At 41.2% G+C, this 17,245-nt stretch overlaps 2 protein-coding genes across 2 annotated transcripts in view; one reads left to right on the top strand and one right to left on the bottom strand.

Moving 5' to 3' along the window:
• Positions 1-17,245, bottom strand: part of LOC137928655 (uncharacterized) — a 55,976-nt gene that overhangs the window by 32,078 nt on the left and 6,653 nt on the right. The window contains exon 2 of the mRNA XM_068771566.1: positions 4,270-4,495. Within this exon, the coding sequence (XP_068627667.1) occupies positions 4,270-4,488 (219 nt within the window). The 5' untranslated portion in view covers positions 4,489-4,495. The remainder of the gene's footprint in view (positions 1-4,269; positions 4,496-17,245) is intronic.
• Positions 12,143-14,230, top strand: LOC137928961 (serine/arginine repetitive matrix protein 1-like). Its single transcript, XM_068771969.1, has one exon. The coding sequence runs from the start codon at positions 12,143-12,145 to the stop codon at positions 14,228-14,230; it is 2,088 nt and encodes a 695-aa protein (XP_068628070.1).

Genomic DNA, 17,245 nt, shown 5'->3' with positions numbered 1-17,245 from the left:
GATTTTTCAAAAAGCGTCTATATTAAATAATCAGTTTTTTTTTGTTCTATACACAAAAATTATATGCAAATGTCGAAAGAATTGAGGACCAAAATTTTTTAGATTAAAATTTCTGGTATAAGTCCGGACGTTGACATACTAACCGAATAATAAATTTGAATTGTTAATATTATACGACGTTTGATCATTTAAGTTGAGAATTATCATTATTAATGATTTCCTTTAAAGTAAAAGTTTCATGGCGACATTGAAATTCTGGTTTGATATTGAAGTATAAAGATCTACACAATTGAATATTACTAACTAATCCGAGTTTGTTTCCAAGGACTGAGATTCTTTTCTATTTTAGCAGATGTTACACAACTGTTTACTGTGAGGCTCACACGCTGTCCGCTAGAAAGTCTGATCAGCGTAGAGGTAATGAAATGACTCACGCAGTCTTTCCTCTTCAAGATCTGTTTATATATTGTCATGTAACTATTTACTGCTCCTAATTCTCCTGTGCTGAACATTGCCAAACACAAAGGATATTATAGTCATCATGTCTTTTTATTCAAAAAGAAACACTATTTTAAATTAAATTACTTTTGTATAGTCAGCGTGTTAATGGTAGTCTAATTTAACGGTAATATAAGTTTCATTTCTATATGCGCATTTTACGTTTAGCGCTTAGCTCTTTACATGCAATATTTGCAATAATTGTGAAGACACGAATAACGTACAAAACAATTGACCAAGCATTAGCTCTATACTAAGTGTAAGTTAACATTATTGTTTTCCAAATTTATAAATGTTGTCTTTCACTTTAAAAAATTATTATGACCTTCGATTCTTGGGTCGCATGATGGCCCGTGTATCAATTTTCGAATTCCCCAAATGTAAGACTAATATAATAAAATAAGAAAAATGCTTTCATGTTCCATGTGTGTGTCTTTTACAATGCATGTAGTTTATGTTACTCCATATGTAATTGACAGGTCAACATTGTCAGCAATATTTAATATTGTAGATCTTTTAACTTATTTTTGTGGGCAAATAACTATTTTATTTACGAAACTGTATATCACAGTAAATTACTTGTCAAGCTATCATGCATCTAAATGCTATATATTTACTAAACATCAAGGCCTAACGTGTTCCACTAATTTAAATTAAGGAAATATTTTGTAATGTGAAAAAATTACATGTCTTATTTATTTACGTTATTGTACAAAGTAATCGTTATAGTCCGACGTATTGGCAAGGTGAAATAGTTCAGTAGATGTCGCGTTACGAATTGATGTAAACTTAATTTTAAGCTGATGATTATAAATCATAATAATGATCTCTTATAGTAAAGCTATTTTGGCTTTAACTTTGAAGTGGCTACATCGCGGTACAAATGACTACTGGAGCCTTAAGGTTTTGGAGTTAAGACCAGACAGAAAAAAATATACAGACGATCTTGTGGTGGTCGTTGCAAAACGCTGAATGCAGGTTGCTTTCAATTGGTCTTTTCGGAAATTTATGGAGACCCGTGGACGTCCTATGGCTCAAATGATGATGATTATAATGACGTTTTTGTTTGATTATATTATTCTAAACTAACTTCCCAAGATTTCTTGAAACATCTAACAACTTATTGTGTTGTTGGAATAACGGATGTATTCACGAATTTTCGTAACTTCATTGTTAGGAAGTAATTATGCGAAAATTGAACTGCTCCGCTGCAAATTTGAATTCTTGTGTTGATTGCTATAATTATAACTGTCTGTATTGTAACGAGATATCGGAGTTTCTTTATACTCAATATTTTATTATGGGTAGTTTAAATTAACTTTAAAGTTTTTTTTCCGTTTTAGAATTTATTGATTTATGTTATAGCGTATCATAAACATTACATCTATGTAGAAACGATACAAATGTTGATAATTTTTATTAAAGAATCTGTAAAATAGATAAAATATCTTAATAAATAAAAAAGAAATGAAAATTGCTACTGGATATAATAAAGGTTATCTTCTTAACGCTCAAAAGAGAAATTAACCATTTATGTCAAAATATGAAAGATATTATTATTATATAAAGTTTTTGAACATCCAATGACAAAAGTTTTTAAACACAAGAAGATTACGAAGATTAATTATTATTAAAAATATTAACATAAGTTGACATACGGGGAGAAAAAGCTTTAACAGGGCTGACTGTAAAGCTCATATCAGTCAGCAAAAAACCTTATACACCTATTTTTCATCACGTGCTTATTAACCGTTCTGAAATATATTACATTAATTTAATTTTATTTGACAGACAGTAAGCAATAATTTAATTTAATATCCTGTAATCCAAACATTAAATTATCTTTAAGTTATTTATTATTTCTGAAACCATTGATTTTTCGAAACGGTGCTCTATACATTTAAGGCCTGCTTTTTCAAGCATTTACAGTTAAAGCCAATCACCCTACATGTACTAAAAATGTATAAGAAGTAAACGGTTTATAATCAACGAAACAATTATGATTACACAATAAGCAAAAAGATTACGAAATGCAACGCCGATTGGCAACTTGAACAAAAGCAGTAATGATTTATTGACTAAGAATCATTGAGCTTACATTCCTGTACATGTAACACCAAAAACATTGCAGTTAACAATAGCTAAACGATTAATTAGAAATTTGACCTAAATTATTGCGAAAAAAGGCTCTCATCTAAGTGTAACAAACCATGGGTGGTACATAGGGCTGCCACACGAATTTAAAAATAAATAGATATTGGTTGAGAAAGATATATCTTGCATAGACTAACTTGTTTAAAGAATTTGCAGTTTTAAATTTTGCGAAAAGATCTCGAAAAACGAAAAATGCTTCTAAATTGATGCAATGGTACTATAGCAATATCAAACGTAACGTCAAATATACAATAAATGTTGAAGCAAAGTGTAAATAAACGTAAAATACTACACTGCGTACAACCTTGAGTAATTTAGTAGAGAGCGATCAATTTAGTGAAACCGTAACTACGTTGTTGACTGGCAACCCTCAAAAGGAAATAATAATGTTACATGAGTGCAAAAGAATAAAAGAATGGAATTCGTCTTGCGACAGTTCAACCTCGGACAAACAATTGTGAAGTCGACAACTAGTTCGAATTAATTGTTCGAGGGGCACACATCGCCCAGCTGTGGGACACTACGCACGTGGGAAAATGCACATGACTTTCGTATTGAGCATATGTCACCAATACAAAATTAATTTCCTACGCGTCCAAGAGAGTAAAGGCAGCGGAAGACAATAGATAATGCTCTATTGAACAATGCTGTGTAAAAACTCGACAAGAATCTATCGACACAAAGCTATTTGACAACATAAGAAGCTTGTTTCATTGTCTTTAGAGGAGATCAATTTCTATTATGTTTGTCAACTTGTGTCAGAAATGCATTTTTACCAAAAAAATTAAACATTAAAAATCACTATAAAATATATCAATTACTAAACACATGAGTAAAACACGTAGTTTTCGTATAAAATTCAATTGATCATTAAATATCGACTAGGAAATGAATTTGAATCATTGTCGGCTCTATAATGAACATAGTGGAAAACTACAGTTTAAGATATTTCTTCAAAGGCGGAAACCTTCTTTGTTTGCCAAATAATTTATCTAGACCTTGATATGTAACGGTTTAACTCTTTATATATTTTTGGATTTCTTTAAATGTGTGTTGCTCTAACTGAACACTACAGCCGCGTTATAAAGCCCAATTTGTGCATTTAGCACACAATACTGCTTTCGCTGCAGTCAACTAGCTATCCCCTAAACTTATAAATCCCACCTTATTCATGGAAATATCGAGAGACTGATTAAGTTTTTTGATTTATTAAAACAAAGTGTCGCTATTTTTGAAAGTTAAATGTTATCAAACTCTTATTGTAACTTTAAGAAATAATATATTTTATAAAATACGAGGCAGGATTTATCAAAATAATAGCTTTTCTTAGCAGTAAGGCTTTCCAGAGTGCTAGTAATCTTAGGCTGATTTTTTTGATAATCCGATAATAATGAGTAGCAATTCATATCTCTTAAACACCCTCAAAACGCGGTACTAAACGCGTAACACCTAACAACTTTAGCCGAGGTCTCAACTCGGCTACCTTACAGTTACTTATAAACCTAAGGCGCGGTACAGTGGTACTGGTAGCACTGTACTGCTTATACTACCTAAGAGCCGTGGAAGCCTAATAAAAACGTTACAAGATTTATAGCAAAGCAACCTTTTAAAACTAACCTTTAACCCTTGCAGATGTGCTTCAGAATTCATATCGACTTTTGATACGAAGAAACCCGTAGCATATTCTCGACCGCCCCGCAGTGAGAAACCAAACGCAGGTGCGGCGCGGCGTGGACGTAGCAGCCGGACCACTCGGACTCGTCGCTCCGATGAGCCCGCCACGGTATCACCGCGTGAGCCTGACGTGGTTGTTGACGCCGTCGACGCAGAATACATCTTGATGCTGCAAAAAAATCATGATCAATTTAAGTTTTACTCTCTTGTACAATTTACATGCGTACAGTATCAGTGTCACATCTTTCAATTCTCACTAAGTTGGTAGATGTCGTACATTTTGACTACGGCCCATAAGCTGTCAAAACCGAGAGAATATTCTAAAAGCACAACAAAGTAATCGATATGGAACTTATTTTTTTTAACCAAGCCCTTACAGTTATTAACTTATCGGAAAACTTAAGCTTTATTTCAAAAGTGATTCTATACGCCTATTCATTATTTTTTTCAAAAATCGACTCTGGACTGGTCTTTACATTTTTAGCCCAAAATTGTAATTTAGAGCTATACTCATGTAATACACCATGTATCTTACAAATCCATGTTTCTTCTTCTTCTTCAAAGCAGCCTCTAGACGCCCACGGTGACCGGTCGTGCGCTGCCCGCGATCTGAACTACGTCGTCGGTCCACCTAGTGGGGCCAACCTGTGCAGCATCTACCGGCTCGTGGTCATCACGCGAGAACCTTTCGGCCCCAACAACCATCGATTGCACGAGCGATATGCCCCGTCCACACACAATTTTTTAAAAGACACATGCCTTTGTGACTTCCTTACGAATTAAATTAAATCTTCTAATATAATAAATAAGATTTACGTAACTGATGTCGTCTTGATATTAAAATATTCATATATATTAAGCGATTAGCATGCATTATTTTAAATGTATTAGGAATTCCATTCAAATAAATTCAAAAGTAAACAGATGTAGTATGTGGACCGACTTTTAAACGACGACTAATAATTAAAAATATCTCCAAAACTATTAATAATAGACTTCGAACTATTTGGTCTACAGTAAATTATCTTGTAAAAAGGTCAGGAAAAATTAAAACTATGACTACTTCACATCAATTTATAAAACTCAACACTCTGATATTTTATTTTATAAACATATAGATGTTTAAATGTACAAGTACATCTTCGAGATTTTCACACGGGACACTTGTGATGTTGCGTACATCGCCATTTATGTTTGAGGGCAAAAATGCAACATCCATTTGCGATTACAGAACTAGTATGCGTGCATAAATAACATCATTTTATTTTGTTTGTGTCATATAATATTATAAACTGTTAAATTCACCATCGAATAAAATAAGGTAACTTACAGAAGTGATATCATAATAACTTTTATTGATACATTTTTATTTATAAAAACTTATATTGAACAATAATTTATGAATACTAAGTAACAATTTAACAATCAGAGGAATGAAAGGTTTATTATTAATATTAATACATACCTTTGTTGGATACACTATTATTATACTACCTTTATTATTGTTTATTTAAACTCAAATAGTTACTTGCTTGTGGCAAAAATGTTCTGTCTGGGATACACGAGTTAGTAATTAGAATACAAAAAAATTGGAAGAGTTGACGGTATTTTGGCGACGTGTATTAGGTAGTGGTAAGAAATTATGGCACAAATATTAATATTTTGAACCTACTTTTGTTAAATCTGTGAGGCTGTTATAGCTTCTTCGATCATGGGACGAAGCTGTTACAGCCCCACTGGGCAAACAACGTCGACTAAAAACATAAACAGGAGTTTATAATATTTAACATATTTTCTTTTCGAACATTTTTTAAAAAGAAAAAGTATATCCTATATTATTATTGCAATAATTTATAAAGACCTGAGTAAGACGTAGCTGAAAACATCAGACATTGACTATCATCAACAAAAACCTTTATGTTTAGCGGTCCACAGATAGCAAAAAATTTAATTTACAATATTTGAACAGCTAACGTGATTCTAGTTAGACGTATCTAAATATTGTTAGTAATTTATAAAAAAGAAATTAATGAAATTTTAACATAATCTATGTTGTTTGTATAATCCAAAGAAGCGGAATAAATTATTTTCTTAAAGGTTATGCGGCGTATATATTAGACGATGTTGCCGGCAAACAATAATCTAGTAACGTAGAAGTAATTTATAACAATAAAACATTTACAAATAAATTAATTTCTTTTAAGCTTTTAGGGTTTCTTAAAAAATTTTAAGTAATTTTAGTTTGTGCTAGAGGATAAAATAAATTGGTGGTTTTAGTTAATAACGATAAATAAATTCATCTTTATAAACTTATTACACAGTGATTAGTCAACCTTTATATCCGGTATTAACCTAAAATAAGGAAACCGTATTAAGTCTCATATGGCCTACTATTCTTGAATCATATACAGTTTTTATTACTTAGATTGAAAAAGAACAAATGTTTAATCAAGTAGTCATTAATATTAACGTTATGTGATATAATGGTAATAAATGTTTAGGTTTATGTTTCTATTATGAACATGAAATATTCTTTTATTAATTTTAGAAGTGGTATAACTCATTTGTCAGCTAAAAGCTTTAAAATATTAACACCTATTTCCAATCACTTTGTGTATAGTGATCATTTTTAAATTAACATTAATACACAATAATGCATCGGGCATAACTTGGCAGTACACAGTCTGCAGGACCCGGTAGTAAAAAATAATTATTTTTAATTTCATTATTGTAGCAATCCGAATTTGGGATACATCTTAGTGTGTATTTTTTTTAATTCACCCCTTTAAACCTTTTACACCAATAACCAATTACTCTGTATTTGCCACACATTATGTACACAAAATATTGCTAATTTTATATCAGTTCAGTAATTTAATAAACACAAACATTAAATCTTTATTAACTTTCTGTAGCATTTGTGTCATACCCATTGATATTTTCTTGTCGTACATCGTTCAAATCACGTGGCCAATATCGAAACTTGTTATGTATGCTTCAAATTGTCCATAGTGAATGCCTTGAAACGGGATCCTGCTAACCTACATCGATCCTCGGCAGTTGCTCGAGTCACTGTTATTTCACTATATAAATGCAATAATCTAATACCCAACAATGCGATATTATTAGTAATTTCAGTTTTTTGCATTACTGAAAGAATTGTTTAAGAGTCATTTTTATGTCGACAACACGGTAATCACATATTATCGAAAATTATCTATTGTTTCTATTGTAGTTGTGCCCCTCAAAATATAAAAAAAACATCGCGCAGAGCTGTGGCAGCTTAGTGGTAGAGGACTGAGACTTGCGACCGAACTGATTTTTATTGAAGTTCTTGCACATCGCGTTGGAACAACCATCGATGCTTATTTGCTTATAAGAGTAATAAAAGGTTTCGAAATCCAATCCTTTTTAATTTTTAAGAAAAATTTCCTATTACTATAAATTAATTTGAATTAAACATAATGATTTTTTTTAAATTTTTAAACAGAAATTAAACTTACGGTATTCTCATGACTCTTTAGTAATGTATTTAAAACATGTAATATAGAATACGTAAGACAATTGCAACGGTATTTCGAGCCAGTAAATTCAGTCTGCTAAACAGGTTTTAAGGTTCTGGTCTTTGTTATATAGTTTTCAAGATTTTAACGAAAGCTTTAGTGTCCCAATTCCTAGACTAATCTGGTTTTGGAATAGTATTATAATATAACAGGCTTTCCTTTTAAATAAACCAAAAAGAAATTAAAAAATGTGGTAATTTTTTCATCTTTCGTAATACTACTACATCAGATATTGTAAAAAAGTTACAATGAGTGTGTGTGTTTGGACAATACACAAAGGTGCACAGGCATAAGGTCACGGAGGTCGCGGTGTGACGTCGAGGGGCGAGGGCAAATGTGCAGCTCTGAGGAAGATCAACGACCTCGCGGCGCCTCTGCATACGTACTCCCAGCAAGTCTTGGTTTCCGATATCCGTCACAGTCGCTGATTCGTCGGACCTTCATTCCTTAGCAATTTACTGTCTATACTAACCTTGAACTATTGTTTCATCGATAAACGTATTGAAAGTTGTTTTTGTTTGTATGTACTGTAAATATATAGGGTATAAAAATTGAAAATTCCAATATAATTATATAGGGAAATGGACTTGTTCACTATAACTCAAAACTCACAAACTCACTCACAAAAGTGTTTTTTAAATTACATGTTTTATGAATTCGCTAAATAATTCATCTTTAGGGTTTGTCAGAACTGATAACTGCTAATAGGTATTTAAATTCTATTTGAATACAGACAAAGAACAAAATAGTTTATTATTTAAACTTCTCTCAAGCATAGAACGTATTTATACGTGTATATATAGCAAGATCATCAGCTCAATTTATTAATTCAGGATTCATATAATATATAAAACGCCAAAATTTTCATTCGTTGTTAATTTTAAACACAATAATAACACACCATAATAATAAATCACCAAAGTTAAATGTTATGTGCAATGTTTGATTTTTTAATATTATAACAAAGTTCTTTACCTTCAATTTACTTTTTTGTCTTCGTGTAGAGGCAATTATAATTATTATACTCAAGAACTTATATCAAAATTTTTCTTTTATGATATTATAAATAATAGAATAAAAATAACAAATGTTTTAAACGATCTAACAATCATAAAATTTTGCATAACTATTGGCATTGCATAGCAAAGCCAGCTAACCGGTTTACATCCGACGCAACTGTCCAGAACTACCAACCGAAACCGTTTGCACTAGGTAGGGCATCTCAGTGAGACAATAAATCATCTTGCAGTATAAACTAAAACCACACTTTTAAACGATGATTGCGATCAACTGAAGTAATTGTTCTAAGAAGTTTATTTATAGCATTAAGTTGTCGGTGCAGTTAATAGTTACCATAAATTGGCGCCACAGAATGTCGTCTGGATTTTATTTATATCTAAATTGCATTCTTAAAGTGATCACCCTCATAATAATAATTTACTATGTGTTTTAATAAACTTTTTCTTAATCAAATTAATTTTTTAAGCCTCTTTGTTAAATGAACAGAAAAAATGCATCGTTAATTTCAATATTCAACATTATCAATAAAGAATAACATATGAGTTGATTAATTAAAAACATGTTTAGAAGTCACGTGTATATTTTTAAACACGAGTAAAATAAATTAACGCGCATTGGCTACGATGGCCGTTCGAAAAAATGATAAAAAATCGAGAAAGTGAAAGTTCTGATAGACTTGCTTAAATCGTACACTTGACACAAAATTGAGTTTCATCCACGTAACAGCCAACGCAGAAACCGGCTCGCGCTCCTTGACAACGGTATTGATTATTGTTTTTTAGTCAGTATGACGATGACTTATTTTCTCAGTATACTAACGCCTTGCTCCGAGTGCATTTTTAAAAGGTTTCCAACTTCTACAAAATTTTGTCGTCATACCCTAAGTGTCAATTTCTTTTTTTTTATTTCTCAGTACGTTATGAATATTTACATAGACCTTTTCCAGTAAACTGTATTAAAACATAATTTAAGCGTTTACGTGATATCAAAATAACGTTTTCTTTATTATTTCAATATTTATTCAAGTATAACACAAGTTTATCAAGAAAAATGGTTGTCCTGGCGTCGTACCTCTTTCCGTTTAATACGTTTTCAAACGCGCTTTATTGTTATGAAATTCGTATTCGTATAAACATAAATGTAAATAACGTAAAGGTATAAATGTAAAAAATAATTTACATCACATATTAATTTATTCATTTGGATAAATAAATTAATCAATTAATATTTGCTAAATAGTCAGTGCTTGTGTCTTTTAATTAAAAATATTCTATAATTAAAAAATATATTATTATTTATATAAATAAGCGTTATAGTTACATATATTTAAGTTTTTCACCAGCGAGGGCCAATGGCCTATCGTCATTTAATATTTAATAAAGCTTTACGATGAGGTATCCTTGCGTATGTCGTATTTAATCCCTACAAAGTTAATTTCAGAATAAACTCTACTTATAAGTAGAGTAAAACGTCGTAAGTATATGTCAATGAAAGACAATTTTTTTTCAACCTATTACTTTTTAAGGCATAATTTGACGTGTTCCAGTATTGATTCATGTTTAGTCCATGCTTTGGTTACTTTCCCGGAAAATGGCGTGTAAATATGAAAAATCAGCAACATAGACTGATACGATAAGATGTAAAAATATGCAAATTCTTACTTACTAACCTATAAAAAAGTATCAAACTTGAAATTTTGTTACAATATTTTAAGTCCACTGCATGATCTGTTCCTTTAACTTAAAGATTATTTATATATTTATTTAGTCCGGCGAATTGAGTATGGTAAAATTAGTAGCGTGTTTTTCTACACTAGACTTGAGTTTATTAATTTTGAATTTTAAAGTACAAACACATTGCCTATCTTTATCAAACTTAGATTTTGACGAGTAATTTTTTAAATTTAATATGACATTATGTTAAGTAATTTTGTTATTAATAACGAATTTTAAATAACGTCAATGAAGTACAATCTAGTACACGTACCTCCTCATAATAAATTATCTATCTATACAGTTCAATGAATACATATAAACTTCATTCATGTCATCAATCATACTGCTAAGCACATCCAAAAAATTAATAACGAATACGTGATGTACGTACAAGGAAAAGAATAATTTTAAATTTAAATTAAAAAACTTTAATGATTTTCCTTATAAATACACGGAAATTCAATCAAGAAATAACTATAATATTGTAACTGTTTAATTCTATTTTACAGTATTATTTCTTTACATATTTTTTTAGATACCTAACTCTAATTTTTACATTAGTTTTAATCGTATGTACCAAGACCTTTATTTAATCTTTTTTCAATATTATCTAGAACTGACCAGTCAAAAATATAATTTTAACCTTATAACTCTTCGAGACATGCTTTGCCTAATGTCGAGTGTTTTGTTAAGCAGTTAATTTTATTGTAATTGAGATGGTATAGAAATAAAAAAAAGTTTATGACAATATTTTGTTTGTACTATCAGGTAAATCTAACGTGCGACCGACTCACGAGCGCCGCAACAAATCCGCTAAGTTGTCGTCGAGTTAGTAATGCGACAGCGGCAAAATACGTAGCTTAGACCGTGATAATTTGTCATGATACGCAATTGAGTCATTCTCGTTCACAATATTATATAAGGAAGAACAGGAAAGTCATATACATGATAATAATGATAAGGAAACTTGTAGTTCTTGGTTAGTTTAAGGTTTTGTTGGTTCCCGTGTGGAGTTGCCAGACCTTCCATCGGGCGCGTCCCCCGGGTGGCGGATGGGGGAGCGCCACCCAGATGTGGGTGGTATTGGGCATGTTCCGGCGTGGACCAAAACTGGCAGGGTTAGGGGCGTACCATCGGTTCTTCCCAGAACCGAGAAACGGCCAAGGACTGCACAGTCCGAGAGACGAGCCGCTCAGGCTTGAGGTAGCATCCCGTACCCATCTTTAAGAGATGGGACAGAGGATGTGACCAGTGCGGTGATGTGCCAGGTGCACTCGGCTTCTGCCGACACCGGACAACCCGTAATCCCAGTAGGGACCGGGGGCTCCGTACCTGTACGGAGCTGCGAGGAAGAAAACCTCTTCAAAAATAACCCTAATCCCAAGGTTGGACCGTGCCGACGGGATGAATGGCTGGAAGGGAGTTCAGTCACAAGCGCGAAGGGACCTCACCCTTAAAAGGAAAAAAAAATTATGGACGCAGTTAAAAAAACAAATTTTCCCCAGGGTGGTACCAGCGATGCTGGAGAATCCACCCCTGGGCCTTGCCCAGGCAGCCCCGCCGTATCTGGGGGGGGGCAAAAACTTGCGTCGCGGCAACGCTTCAGCGTCTGCCGCTGGGCCCTTAACATCCGGGGCCCAAAATTTTAAAGAGCCGGAGGTGCCGGGCCGTCTATCAGGCTCGGTACGTGATAAGCGCGGGCGATCTATGCGCTCCGCCGGTTTGGCGATTAGTACGGTCGGAGAAAGCGACGGCGGATCAGACGCCTCTCGCGCATCGGTCAGCCCTGGCGCGTTCTCGAGGGCCGGTAAGAGAAAGGCCAAGCCTCCGAGCCCTGGTGCTGTGGCCGCAAAATATGCGGCTTATTCTGCCCAGGAGACCGAGGGCACGGAGACGGTCGGCGGAACCGACAGTGACGAGGAGGGACTCTTCGACCCCTCTGTGCAGCCATTGCGCACTAGGTCGAAGAAAGGGCTCCCGAGTCAGGAGCAGTTGGCTCGCGAATTGCGAGCATGTGCTGATCCCCGGCAATATGCAGAAACCAACCTCCTGGCTATCGAGAAGGTGACGGACCGGTCCAGCAACCTCAAGGGCACGTACGTGCGTAGCCTGAGGCTCGCTGCGCGGAACGTCAAGGCAGCATTGGAGGAGATGTCGCGCAGGACGGCGGGCGACTCCACCGTCGAGAAGTTAGAGCAAGAAAACGCAGAATTGCGTTCTCAGCTTTCCAGCCTTTCTGCGAAAGTGGAAAGCCTCACGATGGAGCTTCGTCGCGTCCGTAGTGCTACAACGGAGCAGGCCAAGGCAGCTGCCCCCGCGCCTCCGCGGGCCCGGCCAGCACCAGTGCCAAGGACGTCCGCGTCTACCGAAGAGGGGCTCATGCATCGCATTGGAGCCCTCATCGAATCGAAACTGGCTGCCTTCGAGGCCAAACTGTTCCCCGACAGGGCAATAAGGCCGCCGTTGGCCGCCAGTAGGACTGGACCGCGTCCGACTCAGTCGACCGTCCCTTCCGAGCCGCTCGCACCGCCGCAGCCTCCACAAGCACCGCCGGCATCGCAGCCGCCGCGACCGCGGCGGTCTAGGCGCCCCAGGAGGAAGACTGCGCCTCCTCCTGTGCCGGAACTGCCTCCAGTGACAGCACCGCCTCCGGCAGCGTCGGCGATCACGACCCGGAACACCTGGGCTGAGGTTGCCCGAAAACCCAGGTCGGCGCCACGGCCCGTGCCTCGTCCGGGTGCTAAACCGCCTGCCGCACCCAGGAGCCGCGGGACCAAGAAGGCGAAGCGAGCTCCCACTACGGCGGCCGTGACGGTTACGCTGCCGGAAGGCTCCACCTCCACCTATGCAGAGGTAGTAAAGGCGGCGAAGGCAAAAATACGGCTGGCGGACCTCGGCATCGAGGCTCTGCGCCAAAAACGTGCCTTGACTGGAGCGCTCCTCTTGGAGATCAGTGGAGAAGACTGTGGCCGAAAGGCAGACGACCTCGCGGCGAGGATGCGTGAGGTCCTTCGCGATGTGGCGGTTAAGATCAGCCGCCCCGTCAAGACGAGCGAAATCCGCTTGAGGGACCTCGACGACGCCGTCAGTCCGGGCGAGGTCGCGGAAGCAGTGGCAGAGGCGGGCGGCTGTTCGGTGGACGACGTCAAGGTCGGGGACGTCCACCGAACAAACACGAGCATGGGCACCTGCTGGTTGCGGTGCCCGGTCAAGGTGGCCCATGCTCTGGTGACTGCGGGGCGCGTGCGTGTGGGTTGGGGTTCGGTGAGGGTGGCACCCCTGGAACCCAGACCCATGCACTGCTTCCGGTGCCTGGAGAAGGGACACGTCGGTGCCAGGTGTCCCAACTCTGTAAACCGGAGCACGCGGTGTTTCGCATGTGGCGAGTCTGGGCACAAGGCAAGAGAGTGCGTGTCATCCGCACTCAAATGCCCTCTGTGCTCAGACCTTGGGTTGCCCTCCAACCATCGGCTGGGTAAGAGGTGCGGCCCAACGCCGGGTAAAGGCAGGAGGAGTAAAAAGACTCCGCCTGCGACCACCAGCACGGCGGCCGCAGCGGCACCGACCGCAGCGCCGGGCGTAAGCTCGGACATGGAGGTCGCTTAGACCTCTATTCCCGCCCTTCAGAGTCCTCCAAGGTAACCTGAACCATTGCCGGAATGCTCAGGACTTGCTGATGCAGACCGTCGACGAGTTTCGGGTTGCCTTGTCAGTAGTAGCGGAGCCCTATAACGTGCCTGACCATCCTCGTTGGTTCGGCGACGACTCAGGGTCCGTAGCTTTCTACTGGAGGGGCGGAGAGGGTACCCCACCCTGCACCTTATTATCTAAGGGACAGGGCTATGTCGCCGTTAAATGGGGTCCCTTGGCCATGATAGGCTGCTACGTGTCTCCCAGCAGGTCTCGCGCCGACTACGAGGAGTACCTGGATAGGGTGGCGGACTGCGCTGCGGCCTGCCTCCCCTGTCCGTTGATCGTCCTTGGAGACTTTAACGCCCACAACAGGGCGTGGGGGAATACTAGGGACGATCCGAAGGGAGACACCGTCTTGGAGTGGGCGGCCGGACTGGATCTCCGACTTGTCAACAGGGGATCCGTCAGCACATGCGTGCGCTGGCAGGGGGAGTCGGTCGTGGACTTAACATGGGCGACTCCCGCTGCAATGCGTATGCTTTCGGGCTGGCGGGTTGCAGAGGAGGTGGTCACTCTTTCTGACCATCGCCACATCGTTTTCGATGTTGCGATCTGCAGGCCCGTCGCTGACTCTGGCGGCCGTGACGGCAGCACTACGCGACGCTGGTGTTTGAAGCGGCTAGACAAAGACCGGCTAGAGGCCGCCGCCTGCGTCGCCGATTGGCCGAACGCCGAAGAGGTTCTGTCCGAACCGGAGAGGGGAGCGAACTGGTTCCGGGAGATATTGACGCAAATTTGCGACGCGTCGATGCCCCGGGCCGGTCGTCCCAAGCGCAGGGGGGTGCACTGGTGGTCGGCGGAAATTGCGGAACTCCGCAAGGTCTGCTTGCTGAGCCGCCGCCGGTACACCCGAGCCCGAAGGAGGCGAAGGCAAGCTCCGGAGGAGGAGATGGCCAGACTGTACAGGGAGTACCGGGCGGCTACAAAGGCGTTGCAAAAGGCGGTAGCTGGCGCCAAGGCTCGGTGTTGGGTCGAGCTCCTGCAGGGACTCGACAGGGATCCGTGGGGGCGTCCATACCGAATAGTGCTGGGAAAACTCCGGCCATGGATGCCCCCGACGACGGAGACCTTAGAACCGGTCTTTCTGAGGAGGGTAGTAGATACTCTTTTTCCGGAAGATCGGTCAAGTCCCTCCGTGCACCCCCCGGCACAGCCGTGGGAGTGGACGGATGAGACGAGGGTAACGGCGCAAGAGCTGGATCGAGCCGTGAGCCGTCTCAGAGCGCGAAACACCGCGCCGGGGCCCGACGGAATACCGGGTCGGGTCTGGGTACTTAGTCTGGCGTCTTTGGGGGGTAAGCTGGCGGAGCTTTTCACGAGCTGTCTCCGCCGAGCCACGTTCCCCACGCCTTGGAAGGAGGCACGATTGGTCCTCTTGAGGAAAGAAGGCAGGGCCGTAGAATCTCCCTCTGCGTACCGTCCCATATGCCTGCTGGACGAGTGCGGCAAGCTGTTCGAAAGGATAATTGCCGCTCGTATCGGCGAGCATCTGTCTCGCGTCGGCCCCGATCTTGCCGACAGCCAGTTTGGCTTCCGTCGAGGGCGTTCGACCGTCGACGCGATCATGCGCGTTCGGTCCTTGTCGGAGCAGGCCGTGTCGCGGGGTGGTGTAGCGTTGGCGATAAGCCTCGACATCGTCAACGCTTTCAACTCACTGCCCTGGGATGCGATAAGGGAGGGACTGATCCAGCATGAGGTCCCTCCCTGCCTGCGAGGCGTCATCGGCGATTACTTGCGAGACAGGTACATCGTGTACATGGACCAAAACGGAAGGAGTAACCGGAGGGAGATCAAGCGCGGGGTGCCGCAGGGGTCGGTCCTAGGACCACTCTTATGGAATCTCGCGTACGATGCGGTTCTGCAAGTCAGTCTCCCCGCCGGCGTGAGCGTCGTTTGTTACGCCGACGACACGCTGGTAGTCGCCAGCGGAGACAACTTCGAGAGGACCAGGGAGCTCGCCGAGCTTGGGACGGAAGTCGTCGTCGCTAAAATACGCGGGCTGGGGTTGGAAATAGCGCCAAACAAGACCGAGGCGCTATGGTTCCACCGGTTGCCTCGAACGAGGGAACCTCCCGACTCGCGCGTTCGCGTCGGTGGGCACGATGTCACGGTGGGGCGGTACATGAAGTACCTCGGCCTCACTTTGGACAGCCGCTGGGGCTTCGAAGAGCACTTCGATCGCCTCGTCCCCCGGATTGAGAGGATAGCGGGTGCCATGCATAGACTGCTGCCTAATCTCGGGGGACCCACGGAGGAAGTCCGCCGCCTCTATGCAGGGGTCGTACGGTCCGTAGCCTTGTACGGGGCGCCCGTGTGGGCAAAAAGGCTGGCGATTCGACGCTGTAGAACTAAGATCTACAGCGTCCAGCGGAGGATGGCCATACGGATCGTACGCGGATATCGCACGATATCGTTCGAGGCGGCGACAGTCCTGGCGCGCTTTCCGCCCCTGGACATTCTAGCGGAGTCGGATGCGAGGGTCTACGACCAAGTCCGCACCCTCCGCCGAGACGGCGGTGGCGAGCCGAACCGTGTGCTCGAGGCGGTCAGACGGCAGGAACGGCGCAGGGCGCTTGCGACGTGGCGCGCTAAGCTCTCGGAAGAGCGCTATGCGCGCAGACGCGTCGTTGGAGCGATCCTGCCCGTCTTCGAGGCCTGGATGCAGCGACGAGACGGAAGGCTCACCTACAGGCTTACGCAGATGATCACCGGGCATGGATGCTTTGGTGATTACCTGTGTAGGATTGGTCGCGAAGCGACGGCGAACTGCTTCCACTGCGGAGGAGCCGCCCAGGATTCCGCCTCGCACACGTTTGCGGTCTGCCCGGCGTGGCAGTCGGAGCGGCGGATTCTGGCGGACGAGATCGGACAGGACCTTTCCTTGCCAGCAATCGTGTCGGCGATGCTGAGTGGGTCATCGGCGTGGAG

Source organism: Battus philenor, unplaced genomic scaffold (assembly GCF_028537555.1).
Source record: "Battus philenor isolate CCGP_79_NKW_IND1 unplaced genomic scaffold, ilBatPhil1.0.hap1 SCAF_4, whole genome shotgun sequence".
In the NCBI taxonomy this organism is placed as follows: Eukaryota; Metazoa; Arthropoda; class Insecta; order Lepidoptera; family Papilionidae; genus Battus; species Battus philenor.
This window is presented reverse-complemented; position numbering and strand designations above follow the sequence as displayed.

Coding starts and splice junctions, on each gene's coding strand:
- LOC137928961 (XM_068771969.1), top strand. CDS start 12,143: ATGCTGGAGAATCCACCCCTGGGCCTTGCCCAGGCAGCCCCGCCGTAT.